The following is an 18792-nucleotide window of genomic DNA, read 5'->3' on the forward strand; positions in this document are numbered from 1 at the left end:
TCCCAAACACACCTGCAACCTTCCTGGCATCAGATACCACATGGACCAGCTGTCCCATTTTTGAGCCAGTTCCGGATATGTTGATTTGATTATACCTTTCTGATTGCCAGAGGGAATGCCGGGATTTTCCACTCCTTCATTCTTGCCCTCCAATTCAGCAAAAGGCCTGCTCGTCACCCTGCAAGGCTTAATGTACACTGTTACTACTAGGCTACTTCCCAGAGTCCAGGCAAGTAAGGAAATGGTGGATCCACAGAAGCAGTGTGGCTTAGTGCAAAGAGCATGGGCTTGGGAGTCAGAGGTCATGGGTTCAAATCCTGACTGTGCCCCTTGTCAGCTGTGTGACCTTGGGCAAGTGACTTAACTTCTCTGGGCCTCAGTTCCCTCATCTGTAAAATGGGGATGAAAAATGTGAGCCCCACATAGGACAACCTGATTACCCCACCACTTGGAACAGGGCTTGGCACATAGAAAGCACTTAACGAATACCAACATTATTACTATAACTATTATTATATTGTTACAACTGGGCTAGTAGCTGTCAACTGGTTGGACTCCTGAGGGGGTAGTAGCTGTCAACTGGTTGGACTCCTGAGTCTATCAGAAGAGAAGAACAGAATCTCACATCAAAAAGGCCCTTTCTACACAAGTACAATTTTCAATCATCACCTTACCTCTAAACTGTCCACTCAAGCCCACTGTGGGCAGGGAATGTGTCTACCAACTCTGTTTATTGTACCCTCTCAAGTGCTGAGTAGAGTGTTCTGAGCACTCTAAGAACTCAGTGAATACAACTGATTGATTGATGTCATGTGGGATTGCAATTAAATGGCTGGCTAAAAATTAGATTGCATTGTTGCCCTCAAATGCCTAACGGAACCCAGGGAATTTTTTCACTTCTCCATTTGTTCCCACACAGACATGGCCACTCAAAGTTTGCCAAAGCACATAATTCTCAAGAAAATCAAAAAGAAAAGGAATAGAAGTGAGAGGCGTAATATATGGTTTTTTAGGTTTGTTGTCTAATTGACTAATGTTTATTAGGCCTGATCTGTCTTCTTTAAAGTTCTGAGCATGTGGACCAGTGCTTAAATTTAATGGCATAATGAGCTAATGAACTTGGTTAGAGATAGGGTTAGGAAGTGAAACATGTTTGGAGCCAATAGGGTCCTGTACTGTAGCTGAACTTGATTCCTAACCTAAACCTTAGATTGGCGACTCTACTGACCTTAAGAGATAGATAGCATAGTAGCATTATAAATCTCCGAGTTATAAGCTGCGAAGCAGCATGGCCTCGTGGAAAGAACACAAGCCTGGACATCAGGAGCCGTGGTTCTAAGTCCAGCTCTGCCAACTGTTTGTTATGTGACCTTGGGCAAGTCGTTTAACTTCTCTGAGCCTCAGTTCCCCTGTTCTCACATAGACTGTGAGCCCCATGTGTGACAGAGATTGTGTCCACCCTAATTAACTTGTATCTACCCCAGTGTTTAGAACAGAGTTTGACACATAGTGAGTGCTTAACACTACCGTAAAAACAAAACAAACAAACAAACATACACAAAAATCTCAGTGATCGCTATCTGGAAGATAGCAATTGTTAGTAGGGCTGTAAAATTTCAATTTGGAGATTAGGACATATTGGCTGGAACCTGGATCCCTTGTTCCTCCATTTCTGCAGAGGCAAGGTTGCTGTCACTCAAATATGGGACAGTTATCACCTGCCACTAGGTCTTTCCAGAAAAACAAGACATGGCAAGGGACAATCTGGTATGAGGAACAGTCTAACTTAGTGGATAAAGCATGGACCAGGGTTTCAGAAGACCTGTGTTTTAATCCTGGCTTTTCCAGTTGCCTGCTGTATGACCTTGGGCAAGTTACTTAACTTCTCTGTGCCTCAGTTTTCTCATGTTTAAAGTGGGGGTTTATTGCCTGTTCTCCCTTGTACTTACACCATGAGCCCATGTGGGACAGGGACTATGTCCACCCTGATTATCGTGTATCTACCCCAGCTTGACTCAGAGCAAGTGTTTGATAAATACCACAGTAGCAATACTGAGGACATCTTACAACTCAATTCTGATAGCAAGAAGTAATGCTAATAACAACTTGAAGTTCATTCTTTAACTAAGACAACTGATTTATAACAATAAAAAATAATAATTATGGTATTAGTTAACTGCTTACTATGTTCTAAGCTTTATGCTGAATGCTGGGGAAGAAAGAAGATAATCAAGTGGGACATAGACCTTGACCCCAAATGGGGCTGACAGTCTAAGAGGGAGGGAAAATAGGTGCTGAATCCTCAATTTACAGATGAGGAAACTGAGGCACAGAAAAGTTAGGTGACTTGCCCAAGATCAAACAGCAGGCAAGTGATGGAGCTGACATTAGAACTCTCATCCTCTGATTCCCAGGCCCGTGATCTTTCCTCTATGCCATGCTGTGTTTCTCCTATTGCTTCTGATTTAAAAGCAAATGCCACTGCAGTGTAAGAGCTTATTCTGTAAAAATGCTCTTCTTCTACAGAATCCTCGCTCAATACAGCAAGGAAATCATGAGGGAGAGAGGGAGGGAGGGAGGGACTGAAGGATGGAGGAAGGGTGAAAACTAACAACTCCTTCCCTCTGAACTCTTTTATGCTCACTGCCAGTCAGTAATGCTTATGGAGAATTGGTACTCTCTTCCCTAGGTCTCAGAGCCTCATGAAGGTCCTGATACAAACTGCAGAAAAATGTCAGAAAAATGTGTGTGTGGTGGGTGGCAATGAGTTTAACTCCATATCTGATTTTCTATCCTTTGAGATTTCTACTTTCTGCACATGTAGGCACCTCTGGAATATTCACAAGACCTTGTTACTTTAGGTTCTTACACTACTCAGATCAGGGTAGTGGCCTTCATCACAGCCAAACCTTTTTTTCCTCTGGAGATCATTTGAATAAACAGTGGTGATTCTTTTTACCCCAAGGTAACCCATCTCCCATGCTCTGTGTGCTATATTTGTTAGGGGGATGCCACTGGGTTTAAGAGATTTAGTCCAGGAAGCTAGCCATTTGCTTCCCAGAAATATCCACACATTATACGTACATATCCTAGCAACTCTCCACCAGAGCTGAGCAGAGCAGAAGGTCAGGACCAATAAAAATACTGCATCTATTGTCCTACTGCATCTATGATCCTATTGCAAGTTGAAATGAAGGTGGAGAGTTATTTACACATACTTCAGAATAAAACTGGACTTGCCAGCAGAAAATATTACTAGGACCATAAATTCTTGAACTCTCTCAGAGCAAGCTAGAGCTAATGTGAAAGCCCTCTCCATTTCTTTGATTTTGTGATAAAATGCAAGCAGAAAACTGTGATGGTAGAGGCAGGAGAGGTATTAGGGATTATGACATAACTTTAAGGATTTTGAAGTGTCACGTAGCAGAGAGATAAAATACTCTCCAAGGTCACTTACATCGTGCAAGGGGTACGCTGCACTGTACACTCCATTGGCAAGGAGGCTGGTGATCCCTTAAAAGCAGAGGCATAAAAAGAATTAACAACATGACACATCTCATGGTTTTATTCAATCAGAATAGCCTCAGGGTGGCCTCAAGCACTGAAAGTTTTCTCTGATCAATAAAAGCCTGGATTTCCCGAATTCTGAGTTCTTGCTGCTCTTAATCGTCCCACCTATAAAGTTCCATTTTATTACCCAGATTATTAAAACATGCTCCATTTTAAGAATTAGAAAGCTCCAGAGAAAAAGAGGAAGTTATATCTTGGAGAATCAAGTGCGAGAAGCCCATGGCTTTATCCAGTCATTCCAGTACACATCATTCTTCAAATATCCCACCTGCTTTCAAGGGCAAGGGCAAGCCTGCAGATTTGAAAGGGTGGATTTAAGTGGTTAGAAAAGGCTGAATCATGAGAAAAATATGGATGGAAAAATTGATGGTGTAAAGAAACACACATACAATTTAAAATTAGATTTTAGATTGATTTGAGAAGCTGGAGGAAGAGCCTTTCCAAAGGCCCTGGCGTGAGGAGGAACACTTACCATATTTACCACATTTTCGCCTTTTACTTAAAAGGGCAGATTCCTTCTTTCTTCCCTCTCCTTGCCCTGTTTATACATCCGTCCATTAGATACATGAATGGGCCTGAAAGTGGTTAATGCTGCATTCGAAAAAAAATAATGCGGTGGTAGGGGAACTTTAAGCAGCTTGGATTTTTTCCTTCTAAGGGAATTAAATGGCTTGGATGGCTATCTGTCTTAAATGGGGTCCCTTCTGGCACTGTATGCATTTTTAAAATACCAAATTCATACCTACAGCTCTAGGAGGAGACTCAACATGAAAGTTTTGGCTTTCAGCCAGAAAAGTGGGTCTACAACAGAAGGAGTCAGAGCCAGAGATGGGCAACTGGGAAAGCAGTGTTCTTAAATATTGCATCATGTCGCAGAATTCCAGCGTGCAAAGCCCAGCCTCCATCTCTGGGGATTGCTATTACCACTGAGTATCCTTTATTATTGCTTGGCTGCTTAGAGAAATGCACTTCCAGATGAGAGACACAGGTGGAAAATAGGTCATGTTACCTGAGGAGGAGTTCCCTTTTACTCATATTGTCCGTTTGATTTATGAAGTTCTTGAAAAAAATGTCATAAAGTATTGCTTATTGCAATGGTGGTAGGGAAGAGGTCATTACTGAGTTTCCTGGAATTGAGGCTTTCGAATCAGAACCGATATTTTTTTCTCAAGAAGGAAATTTTGGAACATATTTATTGCCTATAATAAAAGAAACTTTCATTTCAGATCCATATGCACCTATCAGCTGTGTGACTTTGGGCAAGTCACTTAACTTCTCTGTGTGTCAGTTACATCTGTAAAGTGGGGATTAAGACGTGAGCCCCATGTGGGACAACCTGATTACCTGTATCTACCCTAGTGCTTAGAACAGTCCTCAGCACATAGTAAGTGCTTAACAAATACCATTATTATCAGTAGTATTAAGATTTACTTAGTGGGAGATAACACTTTCAGACTCCCCACGAAAGTAAATGTGAAATAAACTGGGGCCATCTAAACATATCTCTGTGAGATAGATCAAGAAGCAGCATGGCTCAATGGAAAGAGCACAGGCTTGGGAGTCAGAGGTCATGGGTTCTAATCCTGGCTCCCCCCCTTGTCAGCTGTGTGACTTTGGGCAAGTCATTTCACTTTACTGGGCCTCAGTTACCTCATCTGTAAAATGGGGATGAAGACTGTGAGCCCTAGTGGGAAAATCTGATCACCTTGTATCCCCCCAGCACTTAGAACAGTGTTTTGCACATAGTAAGCACATAACAAATACCAACATTATCATTATTATTATTATTATTAGATCCCCTGTAGTTAAAGTAAAAACACAGTAGTCCTGTTACAGGTCTTCCAGGTTCAGGCACAAAAATATTCAAATCAGAATCCTCACTCTCACAGAGGGGCTATTTACACCCTAGAACATTGGACTTTAGCCATACTACTGCATAGAACCTACAGGTTATTTAAATACTCTAATAATAATAATAATTATGGTATTTGTTAAGTGCTGAACCGGGATTTGAACCCATGACCCCTGACTCCCAAGCCTGGGCTCTTTCCACTGAGCCACTATACTAAACTCTCCAAGAGTTGCAGCCTTCATAGACATTTGGGCTTAAAAATAGATACTTTTCTTATAGGTATTTTTCATGCCCATAACTGATCAAGGATCATTGAAACTTAGTATTTGCTTAACTCCTCTGTAAGAGGAACCTGTACCTTCCTCTAGGAGAAAGATTCCACTGCTTAAAGCCTATGTCAGAATAGATGGCCTCGACTGCTTCTTTTCTTTTACCCTGAGCCCTGTCGTGATATTATCCTGTTTATCAGGCCACGCAGACCGTTATTAGGCTGCCTAGTAAGACTAGAAAAAAACACTTCAGTTTTAAGCTGCTCATTGTCTCCATTTTAGTTCCACTAGAGCTTTCCCTCAGTAGGAAGCCAAGTGTCAAAAGAATGATCTTGGTACATACTGACTTAGGCTATTATCATACTTTGATTTGCTTTCTCTGAATCACTGCCTATTAATTTCATTTATATACCTTAATGGATTTCCAGCCACCATCAGTAGCTTTCAAGCGGGATGTGAGATAGCTAGAGGGTCAAAAAAAAATAGAGTACTGTGGAAAGACATTTCTCTGTGCTTTTTTTGGAAACACAGCATTTGCAAAGGATGTCCAATTAACAGTACGGGAGATGAAATTCCTCGCTAAGGAATTGGCATTCTTCAGAAAGATAATGTTTTCTCTCCACCCCATCTTTCTCATGGGCTTTTAAAAAGAGGCTCCAGTATGCCATCTGACTATGGTTTCTTGACCAAGATGGCATTCAGAGAGCATGGTTGAAGTGGTTTTGTGATATACTATTAAAGAGTAGCCTAGATTCCTAGTGAGCCTGTATCACAGAAATGAAAGGTTCTGTGTGCACCACTGCCAATTCCCTAAGCTGCATCTTTTGTGCCTGAAAGCGCCGGATCAATTTACTTAACCTATTGTCCAAAAAATTGCTTCACAGTAGTGGAACAGCACATTTACAGCTATCAAAAATGGTCTAAATCTTTTAGGCAAAGATAAACCAAAACACTAAAAAGCAAAGCACACCCAAACAACTGTAAAACCACAGCACCTTCAAATATAATTGTGAAGCACTTTTAATACCAGGAGATTAATGCTGATCTCAAAGCTAAACAATATCCTTACCCATGCTGTACTTGGCTTTGGTACAAGTTGTTCTTTTCAATATTTCATATACCTATTTTAGAGAGAGAGAAATTGAAAGAAATTGAAATAGACTATTTCAACTATTTCCCACACCTCTCAACCATAATTTAAACAGAATTTAATTATTATATCCTGTAGAGACAAATATTTTCCAGTAAAATATATTGTGCTCATTGTGTGATGGATTTTCAAGTACACTCAATGCTTGAAAATGGGGGTAAAAGCAGCACCATAATTAATGGGTTAGCATTTATGGAAAATGTACTCTCTCATGTCACTTCAGCACTTGGTAGGATAATGTAGTTCAGGAGTAATTCAAATCAAGGTCCAGGCACAGAAATACAAGTACAGTAGTGACCTTATTTGAACTAAAGACACTAAGAGATCCAAAGGAAGCTCAAGCAGGACTTCATTCAAATAAGCCCTGCCCACAGTGAAGGCTGGACAAGAAAATTTTCACTTGAGGCTCCTATGCATTGGCCTTGTTTGACCTCCAATCTGGGAAAAACGATGCTATGAAATGTTTAGTCTCTTATAGGAGGGCATTGGCTTGTTTTCCATTTATCAGGCTGTGGCTAAGAGAAACAAGGTTCCTAATTCTTCTTACCAATAGATGTCTTGATTAAAGGTTGTTCCATAACATACTAAAATACAGATGGAATAAGTATGCGAAGACCTTGGGATAAGGAAAAATAATGACTAAAAGGACCCGAGGGAGCTCTCTGAGCTATAATTACATAATTACTTGGGTAGACTTCAAAGTCTAGAAGAATGATATTTTCAGTTTCTAAGGGAAATTTTTCCAGGGGAACAGCCTCAAAAGTCTGGGCCTCTGTGGTATGAAATATTCTTTAATAGCATGTGTTCATGCTCGGGGGGAACATTGTACCTTCACACACAGAGTTTCACGTTACAATGGCACCATAAAGAAAGCGACAAATATAAGTTGAAGCTGAGTTATGTTGGTCTTCCTATCTTCTTGGGCACATTCTTTCCTCCTCCCTACCCAACTTAAAACTCATTAATCATTTTTTTCTGTGTGAGTTAATGGGTCCTACAAGTTGGCTGTTACCAGTGCTTGGCACAGAGTAAGTGTTTTACAAATACCATAATTGTTATTCATTTCTTGTTGGGATAAGACATTTTTCTTAAAGTAAAACACATGTAGTTAAATGTTCTGGCTTTATTACAAATTCACTGCCTAATGTACAAACAAAAATCCAGTACCTTTCTAGTGCAGAATGAATTTGGTTAAATTTAAAATCTGGGAGTATTGAGAACACATACCCAGCTCAAAAGCTATCATCATGAAATAATATTATTTCATGCCCTCATGAGCATAAAACAAAAAATGCTAGAAGAATGGCAGTTAAGACAATTAGAAATATAATACAATTCGAACTCAAGGGGGGAATTTTCTAAAATGTAGTTTGTTGTTCATTTTAGTTGTATGTATCAAAACCAGGAAACAATCTATATCTTTTAAAATCTCTTTCCTTTCCCTCCTACTGACACAAGGTTACAATTCCAGTATTTCCTAGTTCAGTGCTACAGAACTGTCCTCTGGGAACATTACAGCCCTTTTGATTTTGTTATTCAAATTATTTCTGTCATAGGCAATTAGTGTCATCTCCAACTGGAGAAATCTAACTGGAGAGCAATTAAAATCATATATCCAAGGGAATAACCTTTCCCTTTGCACTACTGAAATGTAATACTTACTATTGTGCTTCGAGTCTTGCTGTCAAAAAAGGAATCCTTATCAGACAGGTCAAATCTGTTGAAATATCAAAAAAAAAAAGAAATTGTTAGGCACTATGCTTTGAGTTTCAATTTATTTTGATGTTAGACTCCAGGAAATGACCTTCACTCCTTGGCTAATTGACCAGACAAACTTGGTCGAATAACTAATAATTATATATTTGGCAAATGTCAAGACCTATATAAATAAGAGAAAAGAAGCAAGCATCAATAAAAACCAATCAGCTCTCTTAAGTGTGATCTGTTGAACAGCTCTTTTTAGAGGCACCACAGTCTGGCACTACATTCTTACTACACACCCCAGAATTGCAGACTGGAAGAAATTAACTCTAGGATATGAACTTGAGTAATAAAATTGGAAGGGAACTGAAAATGTTCCATTAACCAAATGAGAATTAAAAATAAGAATTAAAAAATCATATGAAATAAGACTGAAGCATATTTAAATATTCACAGTTCTTTCAATAAAGTTAGATCAGGCATTGATCTTTGTTTTTTTTTAGAATTTAAAAATCTGAGCTATCCTCAGGAATTCAATATTATTAATATCAATTCTCCCAGACTAAGGAAGGCTAGTTTTATTATCACTATCAACATTTCCATTGGGATTTCTACCTGGGGGAGTTATCTTGCCCCATACCTGGCCCACAAAGTTGAAGCTCCAAAATTTCAAAAATCTGGGAATTTTATTTTTGATATTCTCCTTATTTGCCCTCTTTCCCATGCAGGCATATCTCCCTTCCATTCTCCTTGTCATTTCTCCCTTTTTTCTACATTTATCTCATCCCCAGTCTTCCCATCTTTCCCCAACACCTCTGCCTTTCCATTATATCATCATCACTTTTCTCTTTGAGTTTCTCTGTCTCTTTCATCTTCCCTCCAACTTTCCCATCTTTCAACTAGCATCATCCTTTTAGGGCACTAGGAGCAATTATACATACCTCGGTATTATGTGCCTCTCCTCCAAACTTACTCTGTTTTCATCTCTCTCTCCACCCATCCCCCCTTTTCCCTCCACTCTCCTCTTTCTATTCCAGCTTGAAATGTTGTCCAGAGTTCAGTATTTCTGTATCTGCTTAGTTAAGTAACCAAACATCTGCCACTATAGCCTTTTTATATGCAAATATGTATGTATGGATAAAAACAAGAGAGAAAAAGCAAGGAAAGGCACTAGAGAAGATCAAATGAGTCTCTGCCTAAGGATTTAATCATTTACCCTATTAAAAGAGGGCACAAAATTAGTTTGGTCTAAAAGGTAATATCAAAATTTCCTAGTTTCATTCATGATCTCAGTGTCAGTGGAGCAAAGTACTGAATCTGATAGTATATTCCAAACACTCTGAAAGACCCTCAGCGTTTCCAGAGTTAACAATTTCCATTCCCAAGACTACTTACACTAAAATGAGGCCAGTCATAAAAATTCCCTGAATTTTCTATATTTGGTCATAAACAGAAGCTACAAGTATGACAATCAGGTATATAACTTTTAGATTTGTACCCCTCCAAAGCAAACCTAAAGACGGGAACCTTCTCCTACTAAGCCTTTATTTTCCTCCACTCCCTCTCCTTTCCATGTCACCTAGGAACTTGGATCTCTACCCTTTAAGCTCTTGATATTCAGCCCCACAGCACTTATGTACATAGCCGCAATATATTTTAATGTCTACCTTCCCTTCTAGATTGTAAACTCCTTGTGGGCAGGGAATGTTGTAAGCACTTAGAACAGTGCTCTCTATATAATAAGCACTCATTAAATACCACTGTTTGCTTGATTAAGAGAGCCTCTATCCCTGGTGATTTAGCTCAGAGTGCGATGGGCAGAGCATGCTGGCAGTATTGTGGGTACCCTGCCCCTTCTTTGCTCTTCCCACTCTCCTCATTGCTTCCCTCGCCGCCATTGTTGTTGCTGTCTAGCTGGGGAAGTAGCAAGATAAAAAAAAATACTGCCAGAGCCAGAGGACATTTGGAAGGAGGTGAAAATAAGGCCCCTTATTCTCAACTCAGGGTCTCCTGTTCTCTAATAGGTCTCCACCACACTGGGCGGGACTTGCTTGAGTGGTACTTACACCCCTGTGGTGAGTCATACAAAATCAGCTTTCCTTTAAGCTTCTGGTTTGAGGGCTCAGAAATGAGTGGTTTTCCTAGAATAGGCACTGCACCTGCTAGGCAACCAGTTGAGGGCCTGCTGCTGCTACTGTTACATGAAATCCTGTTAAGTCCACATACAATCCCTAGGATTTCTTGCTGGGCATCTTAGGTCAACTGTTGCTGTGCTTTGGCTGAACCTACTATATCACACCAGAAGTATCTGTATTGGCTGTGCCTGACTGCTCTTTCCTAAGAGTGGTGCAACAAAAGTGGTATTTACTTCTGGGATCACAGACCGTTTAGGAGGGATAGAGCTGTTAAATTGAGTTAAGATGTTCGATTTAAAACCAGGAAAACAGCATTCTCTTTCCTGGACCCATACCAATTCTCCTCAGTCCTTAAACACCCATAGCCTGATCAGAAAGTGAACTTCAACTCTGTAGTTTAGGTCCTCCAGCTTCTCTGGGGCAAATTGCGCTTTGCCATATCTAAGAATCCTCAAACACAACTGTCCCATAGTCTGGACTCAACCTCTGTGGGGAAAAAGGGGAAAAGAAACAGCATGGTATAGTGGATAGAGCATGGGCCTCGGAGTCAGAAAGTTGTGGGTTCTAATCCTAGGTCCACCACCTGTCTGCTGTGTGGCCTTGGACAAGTAACTTCACTTCTCTGTGCCTCAGTTTCCTCATTTGTAAAATGGGGATTAAGACTGTGAGCCGTAGTGGGACAGGGACTATGTCCAACCCAATTTTTTTGTATCCACCCCAGTTCTTAGTACAGTGCCTGGCACACAGCAAGCATTTAAGAGATACCATTATTATTATTACTTAACTCCCCAAAGCCATTGCCCCCCTCCCCGAAACCCAAGTGTACCTTGTCATTCAATCTGTGACTCCAACTCAAAATGTTGTTGCTGGCCAAAAGACAATGAAGTACGAAATCAGAAGCCCAAGAGTATAAAAATAAAAAAGCTGGCTTAAGCACCCTGCAGAATGATGAGAAAAATCTAGTGCATTTAAATGCCTACATGGCAGTGATTGACTTAAGTTTTTACAACTAAATCTCAAACACCCCAGGAGAAGAGTTTCCCCAAAGCCATACCAGGTGTGTTTAAATTTGGCTTTCACTTACAAGTGCTGCTTCTCTCTGGAGAAAGGATAGGAGAGCCTCTTCATCGTCTGGGGTTTGTGTTCTGCCACTTTAGGTTGGATTGGATCTGTTATTTTCTGAAGAACTGAGTTAATTTTTTTCAGGAGACCACGGGCCTGATTAATCTGGTACAGCTGAGGATGAGGGGAAAAAAAGGAAGTCAATGTTATATGGCTTTTCAGTGACCTACTAAATCTATTATAGTACAAGGAACCAAAGCATCCTACAGAAACATACCAGATGTAAGAAAGGAAGTGTTCGCTATATCCCTAAAGTATACCCACTTTCCTAAAGAGGCTCTGAGGCAGATAGAAATAAACACATAAACAAACATAGGCAACCTACCCAATATTTTCCTATTCACCTCCCAAAAATATTCAGTGTAGAAGATTATGTGTGAGGAGAAATTGGAACAAAGGGTTGATTTGATATCAAATTTAAATACCTTCAGGCCCACCTTTCCCTTAGAAGAAATGTCAAACAAATAAAAGCTGTGGGAGATATGGCAAAACTGTTCTTTAACTGGAAAAGTTGTTATAGAGCAAAGGAAATGTAATTAAAATAAATATGATCAATAAACCAAGACAACAGTAATTATGAAACAAGAAGCAAAAGTTTAATTTGATTTTAATCAGCTATAAATTTAGGGCATTTTGAGACAGCCTACTATTCCACCTCAGAGAGAATTTTTCAATCCCCCAAACAATATTCGGCAATTCCGCCTGGCATATAACAATCACTAAATACCATACTAGTGCTGTGTAATTTAGTTCTGTAAACATTGACTAGACATGGATAGTTCCAAGAAGTCTTAAAGACTCTATGTAGTTTTACTTCAAAGCGTAAAAATTAAAATTTAATTTAATTTAAATTAATTAGATGAATAAACAATAATTTAAAATATTTTGATATAAAACAAATTCTATTTTAATTGACATAAAAACAAGGAATCCATACAAAATATTATGCTCAATATTATTTATCAGGCCGATGAAATGCCAAGAATCTCTGAAGTGATTTTTTCTTTATGCATTTTTATATTTTAGCATTTTGAAAAAGATTATCACTGACCTTCTTAGTGGGCATCTTGAGTTTCAGAAATTCAGCTTCTCGACATAGAACATTCCACGGAGCATGAATTTTTACAAATCCAACTCCATGTATTTTAGTCTAAAAAAAGAGAGAATGTTTTCAGTGGGGGGCATCTATATTTCTTATGATGTTAGCAGCTTTATGCATGGCAACACAAGTGGGACAAAAATAAATGCAGCAGAGCTTAAATGTCTGAAGGTGGAAGAAGCATTAACTTGGACGGATTGTTGGGGCTGCCTACACAGGTGAAAACATGGAGAATTAAGGAAATAATTTTGTATAAAATTGAGGAGAAAGGAGAGGATTTGGGCCCACAGTGCAGATTGGCTGCATATACTAAATAAAGTCACAACCAAATTGCTGAACTCAGTAAAGTCAATAGTAAGGTCATGGAGCATTTGTGAATGACCACCAACAAAAATGACAAGTTCCTAGTATGGAGTATTTGTTTATACGCTACGCAATGAAGATTCTCTTTGTCTCCTCACAACCAGCCACAAAATATATGCTTAGAAGGAATAATTTCAACCTAAGAGTGCCAGTGTAGCCTGTGAGGATGCAGAAAAACTCTCATCCCTTTGAAGATAGTCTTGTCAGAGGCAGGTTTGGGTTGGAATCTTACCTGCATACTATCTGGGGATCTGATTATTCTACCCTCGTTGCTAATGCCTCATTCCAAGCTCTGCACAAGTCTAATGTTGCAGTCACTACTCTGGCTGAGGCCTTTCAGGGAAGGCTCCCACTGAGAATTAACTCCCTGACTAAATAGACAGTTATAAAAAGGTATTTCCTCTATCTGGGACCTGGCAGTTTTGCTGCCGTGGAGCCCCCATCTTGCTATTTAAAGCAAGAGACTAAATATCTGGAGGTGAAATCCATCTCCACTTTATATCCACTCATTCATTCATTCAATCATATTTATTGAGCACTTACTGTGTGCAGAGCACTGTACTGAGCGGTTGGAATGTACAATTCGGCAACGGATAGAGGCAATCCCTGCCCAACAATGGGCTCAGGAATACTACAGTGCACTAACCCAGGAAAAGCATGGGTGCTGAGAAGAGCATTGTCCTGGGAGTCAGAGGACCTGGGTTCTAATCCCAACTCTGTCAGGTGCCTAGTGTATGACCTTGGGCAAGTCACTTAACCTTTCTGTGGCTCAGTTTCCTCATCTGTAAAATAGGGATACAGGGTTTGTTCTTCCTCCTATTTAGACTATGATCCCCACATGGGACATGGGCTGTGTCCGACCTGATTACTTTCTATCTACCTCAGTGCTTAGAACCGTGATTTACACATAGTAAATGCTAAGCATATATCACAATACATAATGATGATGATATAATGATGATAATAACCTCTAGTTAAATGGAATCTACCCTGGGCAACGACCATGCTCATGGGTTTATAGAATCCATATCTCCCTAACCTTAACCCTAACCCTGAAAAACAAAGAGCATGACTTTCCCAGTGTCATAATGCATCCTTGACTACACTTTGAGTTCAATTTTGTATTTAATTAGGGAAACAAAAGTTTGGAAAGATGAATGTTGTGAATTTAAATGTAGTCTGTGACTGTGTGTTCCAATTAGACTATACACATTCACTCACAAAAACCAAAGTATATCCTTTCAAATTCATGGAGTCTTCTCTTGAGTGTCACCACGGTTCTGATGTCTGCTTCTAACTGTAGTGGGAAAACATAGTCCTTTGTCTAATGAACAACTTGTTCTATCCCTGGAAAACATCTGGCTAGATTTGAGAATGAGATCCTGGGTCTGACTGTGTAAAATCAAATGCAGGTCGTTTGAGAAATAGTTCTCAATACAACAATTCAACATGACCAGTAGGGAAGAGGAAGGACATGAGATTCATTTTTACTGAGTCAAATGCAAATGCAGAAATGCAATTTTTATACTGAAGGCTACCTCTCCTTAGGACAGAGATGAGAGACCCATCCATTCCCTTCATGCACAGGCTAGAATGTCAAATTGCCCATAAACAAAAACCACAAAGGCAAAGAACCAGTGAGCCCACCCAGTATATAATTCATTTGCAATATTATTTGAAGCTAGTTGGCGGCATTTGAGAAGTAGTGGATAGAGCATGGGCCTGGAAGTCAGAATGTCATGGGTTCTAATTCTGATTCTGTCACATCTGCTGTGTGACCTTGGGCAAGTCACTTTACTTCTCTGTGCCTCAATTACCTCATCTGTAAAATGGGGATTGAGACTGTGAGTCCCGCGTGGGACAAGGACTATGTCCAACCCAATTTGCTTATGTCTACCCCAGCATTTAGTACAGTGCCGTGCATATGTTAAGCACTTAACAAATACCATAATTATTAATTATTATTATTTATTTAAAGCCCCTCTATATTCCAAAAAAAAATTGAAGGAAGACCATAACGGAGAAGTAAATAGTTAAACTATGACGTGGGCATCACAGAAAGGGGCCTATATGTCAGAGTGAAGCAAAATAAATTCATAGGAGCTAAGCCACAATTTACTTTCAAGTACTTGGGTGAATTGTGGGGTAAAAGGACCATAGAAAAAAGTAGAAAAAATAAATTTAAAGGTCTTCCTAATCCAGACATGTGAAGTCACTATATAGAGGTGGAATTTAAGGTTAACCCTAGCTCCTTTGGCCTAAAACAGACCTATAGGTCACAGCCCTCTGAAAGTTACCTCTGTACATTTGGGGTTTATGATCTTGCTATTTTCAACAAGCTCTATCTGATTTGTAACAAATTGGTTCCAACTTGATTATAATAACTAGTTCCCAGGCAACACTAATAATGCTCCACTGTCTCTCTTTATCTCTGTCTCTATTTACATATGGATACAGACTGCAGAGTTTAGCTCCTTCTGCCTCATCCTCCTACACAAGGATCCTCATACACAAGGATCCTTACAGCTAATTCTGGGTCAAGGAAAAACATTGCATCCTATCCCATCCAGTTTCTCCAGAAAGTGGAAGGAGATGTTCTCTCTCTACCTTCAAAGTCTTTTGAAGGCACATTTTCTCCAAAAGCCTTTCCCTAAGTCCTCCTTTCCTTTTCCCCCCACTCCCTTCTGAGACCCCCTGACTGGTTTCCTTTATTCATCTCCCCACATTCATCCCCCCCCCCCCCCCAGCCCCACAGCACTTATGTACATATCTGTAATTTATTTATTTATATCAATGTCTGTCTTCCCCTCTAGACTTTAAGCTTGTTGTGGTCAGGGAATGTGTCTGTTTATTGTTATTTTGCTCTCTCCCAAGCACTTAGTACAGTGCTCTGCACCCAGTAAGCACTCAATAGATACGATTGAATGAATGTTCCCAAGCCAGTAAAATTGGGAACTATTCACAGAAATTACAGATGACAATTTGGCGTAGTGAATAGAGCACGGTCCTGGGAGTCAGAAGGTAATGGGCTCTAATCCCATTTCCACCACTTGTCTGCTGTGTAATGTTGGGTATGTCACTTCAGTTCTCTGTGTCTCAGTTACCTCAACTGTAAAATGGGGATTGAGACTGTGAGCTCTACATGGGACAGGGACTGGTCCAACCCTATTTGCTTGCATCCACCCCAACGCTTAGAACAGTGCCTAGCACATACTAAGTGATTAACAAATACCATAATTATTAACAAATATCATATACCACACCAAGAAATGTGTATATTCCATACTAATGTTTGCAGGCATGTCCTCAAGCCAGAGATAGTAACGAAAGAATGATGCTCATATAATTTTTCACAGGACAAAGTAATCATCAGCCTAACTGTAGCCCATGGCTCAGCTATAACCAGACTATAATGGGTGCCCAATTTGTAGCACACCAGGAGCTTTGGGAGTTGATATATGCACATCTCATATTTGCAGTGCCCACCAATCTAGGGCTGATTATTATTATTATTAATGGTAATATAGTGATATAATAACTCTGATAATAATAATTGTGGTATCTTTTAAATGGTTATTATGGGTCAAACACTATTCTAAATGCTGGAGTAGATAAAATTAATCAGGTCAGACATAGTTCCTGTCCCACATGGGTCTCACAGTCTAAGTAGGAGGGAGAACAAACATTGAAACAGATGAGAAAAACTGAGACAAAGAGAAGTTAAGTGACTAACTCTAGCTCACACAGGAGGCAACTGGCATAGTCGGGATTGGAATCCAGGTCCTCTGACTCCCAGAACAATACTCTTTCCAGTACCCATGCTGCTCCTGGGTCAGTGTCCTGTAGTATTGCTTTGATATAGAATGGAGATGGATTTCACCTACAGATATTTAGTCTCTCAGTTTAGAGAGCCAGGTAAGGGCTCTGAGACAGCAAAATTTCCAGGTCCAAGATACCTTTTTATAGCTATTTAGTCAGGGCGTTAATTCTCAGGGGAAGCCTCTCCTGAAAATCCTCAGCCAGAGTAATGACCACAACATTAGACCTGAGCAGAGCTTGGAATGAGACACAGAAGGAAGGAAGAATAGAGTGGGGAGATGAGAGGTTGTCAGGGAAGGCTTCTTAGAAGAGATATGATTTTAGTAGGGTTTTGATGATGGGGAGAGAAGTAGACTGTCAGATATAAAGGAGCGGAAGTTCCAGACCAGAGGGAGGACATGGGCACGAGGTTGATGGCAAGAGAGGGGAGATGGAAGCACAATAAGTAGATTGGTGTTACAGAAGTTAAGTGTTCAGGCTGGGTTTTGTGGGAAAGGAGAAAGGATAGGTAGGAGGGAAAGACCTTACTGAGGTGCCTTACAGCCAAAGGGAAGGATTTCCTGCTTGAAGCAGAGGAGGACAGGCAAGCATTAGAGATATCTGAGGAGGGGGGAAACTTTCACAGTGCAATCACTCCCATGGATGTGTTGGTCTTGGGGTGCAAGCCTACTGTATCCAGTTTACAAGGGGGGTGAACACCAAGACTCGGGCTAATAACAGGCCCCATCTGCTATGTATTTCCTATAGCTCTACATCTATTTTAGGCAAACTTTGCCAGGCAACAAGTACTTCTGCTTGTAGTAGACATACAGTGGCACTGGTTTATAGCACATATTCAGTGAAGCCTTCTCTATTCTTAGATTTAGCTGGTTCATTGATTGTTGCCTAGGCTTTGGTACTTTGCTGGCCCAATTCATTTGAGAGATAAAATTAAATGCTTCCCCATACCAGCAAGGCATATGCAGTGAACATTAAAGCCACCAGATGGGTTTTAAAACTAGATAAATTTAATCTACAGTGGCAGGTCAATTATTTGCCAACCAAACAGAAAGAACCAAAGAGCAAAGAAACAGATGCTGTTTAACACATGTTAACTACAATAAGAATGTTGAGAATCAGCATTAAAAATTCAATATTAAATTGCTTAAGTGGATGCAGATAAGGTTATTCAGTCAATGTATTTTGATTTTTTTATATTTAAAATTTACTAGACTCTTCTAAGGCCTGAGACAGTTATATAGAAAGAAATATTAAAACAGTAGAAACTATCACTTTATCTCATCGATCTTGCCACAAGTCCTTTAAATTGGCAAGTATCTTTCAAAATGTCAAATGGGCCCTTTTATTTTAAACCTGTCTCCAGGCCAAAGAACAGACAAGGCTGCAGAAGTTGAGGGGACACCAAGTTCCAGTTTCAGACCATGCAACTGGTATACTTAGTATCCTTGAATCCTATTGCAAGATTAACAAAGGGAATCTAGACATTTCTTCCCCTCTTGAGCTCCAGAATGAGAGCCCTGGCTTTTTACTCCCTGTATCTTGTCTTATGATGTCAAATTGTCTCAGACCCATAACAACACCATGGACACATCTCTCCCAGAACATACCAATTCCGTCTGAAATCATTCTGATAGTGTATCCATAGAGTTTTCTTGGTAAAAATACAGAGTGGCTTGCAACTGCCACCTTCCACGCAGTAAACTTGAGTCGCC

General features: G+C 40.0%; 1 protein-coding gene across 4 annotated transcripts in view; it reads right to left on the reverse strand.

Annotated features, from left to right (window-relative positions):
• The window catches only part of ANO1 (anoctamin 1), a 171749-nt gene that overhangs the window by 56246 nt on the left and 96711 nt on the right, over positions 1–18792 (reverse strand). For 2 of the 4 annotated variants that reach the window (XM_029060991.2, XM_029060993.2), the window contains exons 4-9: positions 12851–12949; positions 11762–11913; positions 8504–8558; positions 6761–6812; positions 4043–4108; positions 3458–3513 (exon numbers count right to left, since the gene is read on the reverse strand). In XM_029060991.2, the coding sequence (XP_028916824.1) occupies positions 3458–3513; positions 4043–4108; positions 6761–6812; positions 8504–8558; positions 11762–11913; positions 12851–12949 (480 nt within the window). The remainder of the gene's footprint in view (positions 1–3457; positions 3514–4042; positions 4109–6760; positions 6813–8503; positions 8559–11761; positions 11914–12850; positions 12950–18792) is intronic. The other 2 variants (XM_029060992.2, XM_029060994.2) reach the window with 1 other exon arrangement.

This window comes from Ornithorhynchus anatinus, chromosome 3 (genome assembly GCF_004115215.2).
Source record: "Ornithorhynchus anatinus isolate Pmale09 chromosome 3, mOrnAna1.pri.v4, whole genome shotgun sequence".
Classification (NCBI taxonomy): domain Eukaryota; kingdom Metazoa; phylum Chordata; class Mammalia; order Monotremata; family Ornithorhynchidae; genus Ornithorhynchus; species Ornithorhynchus anatinus.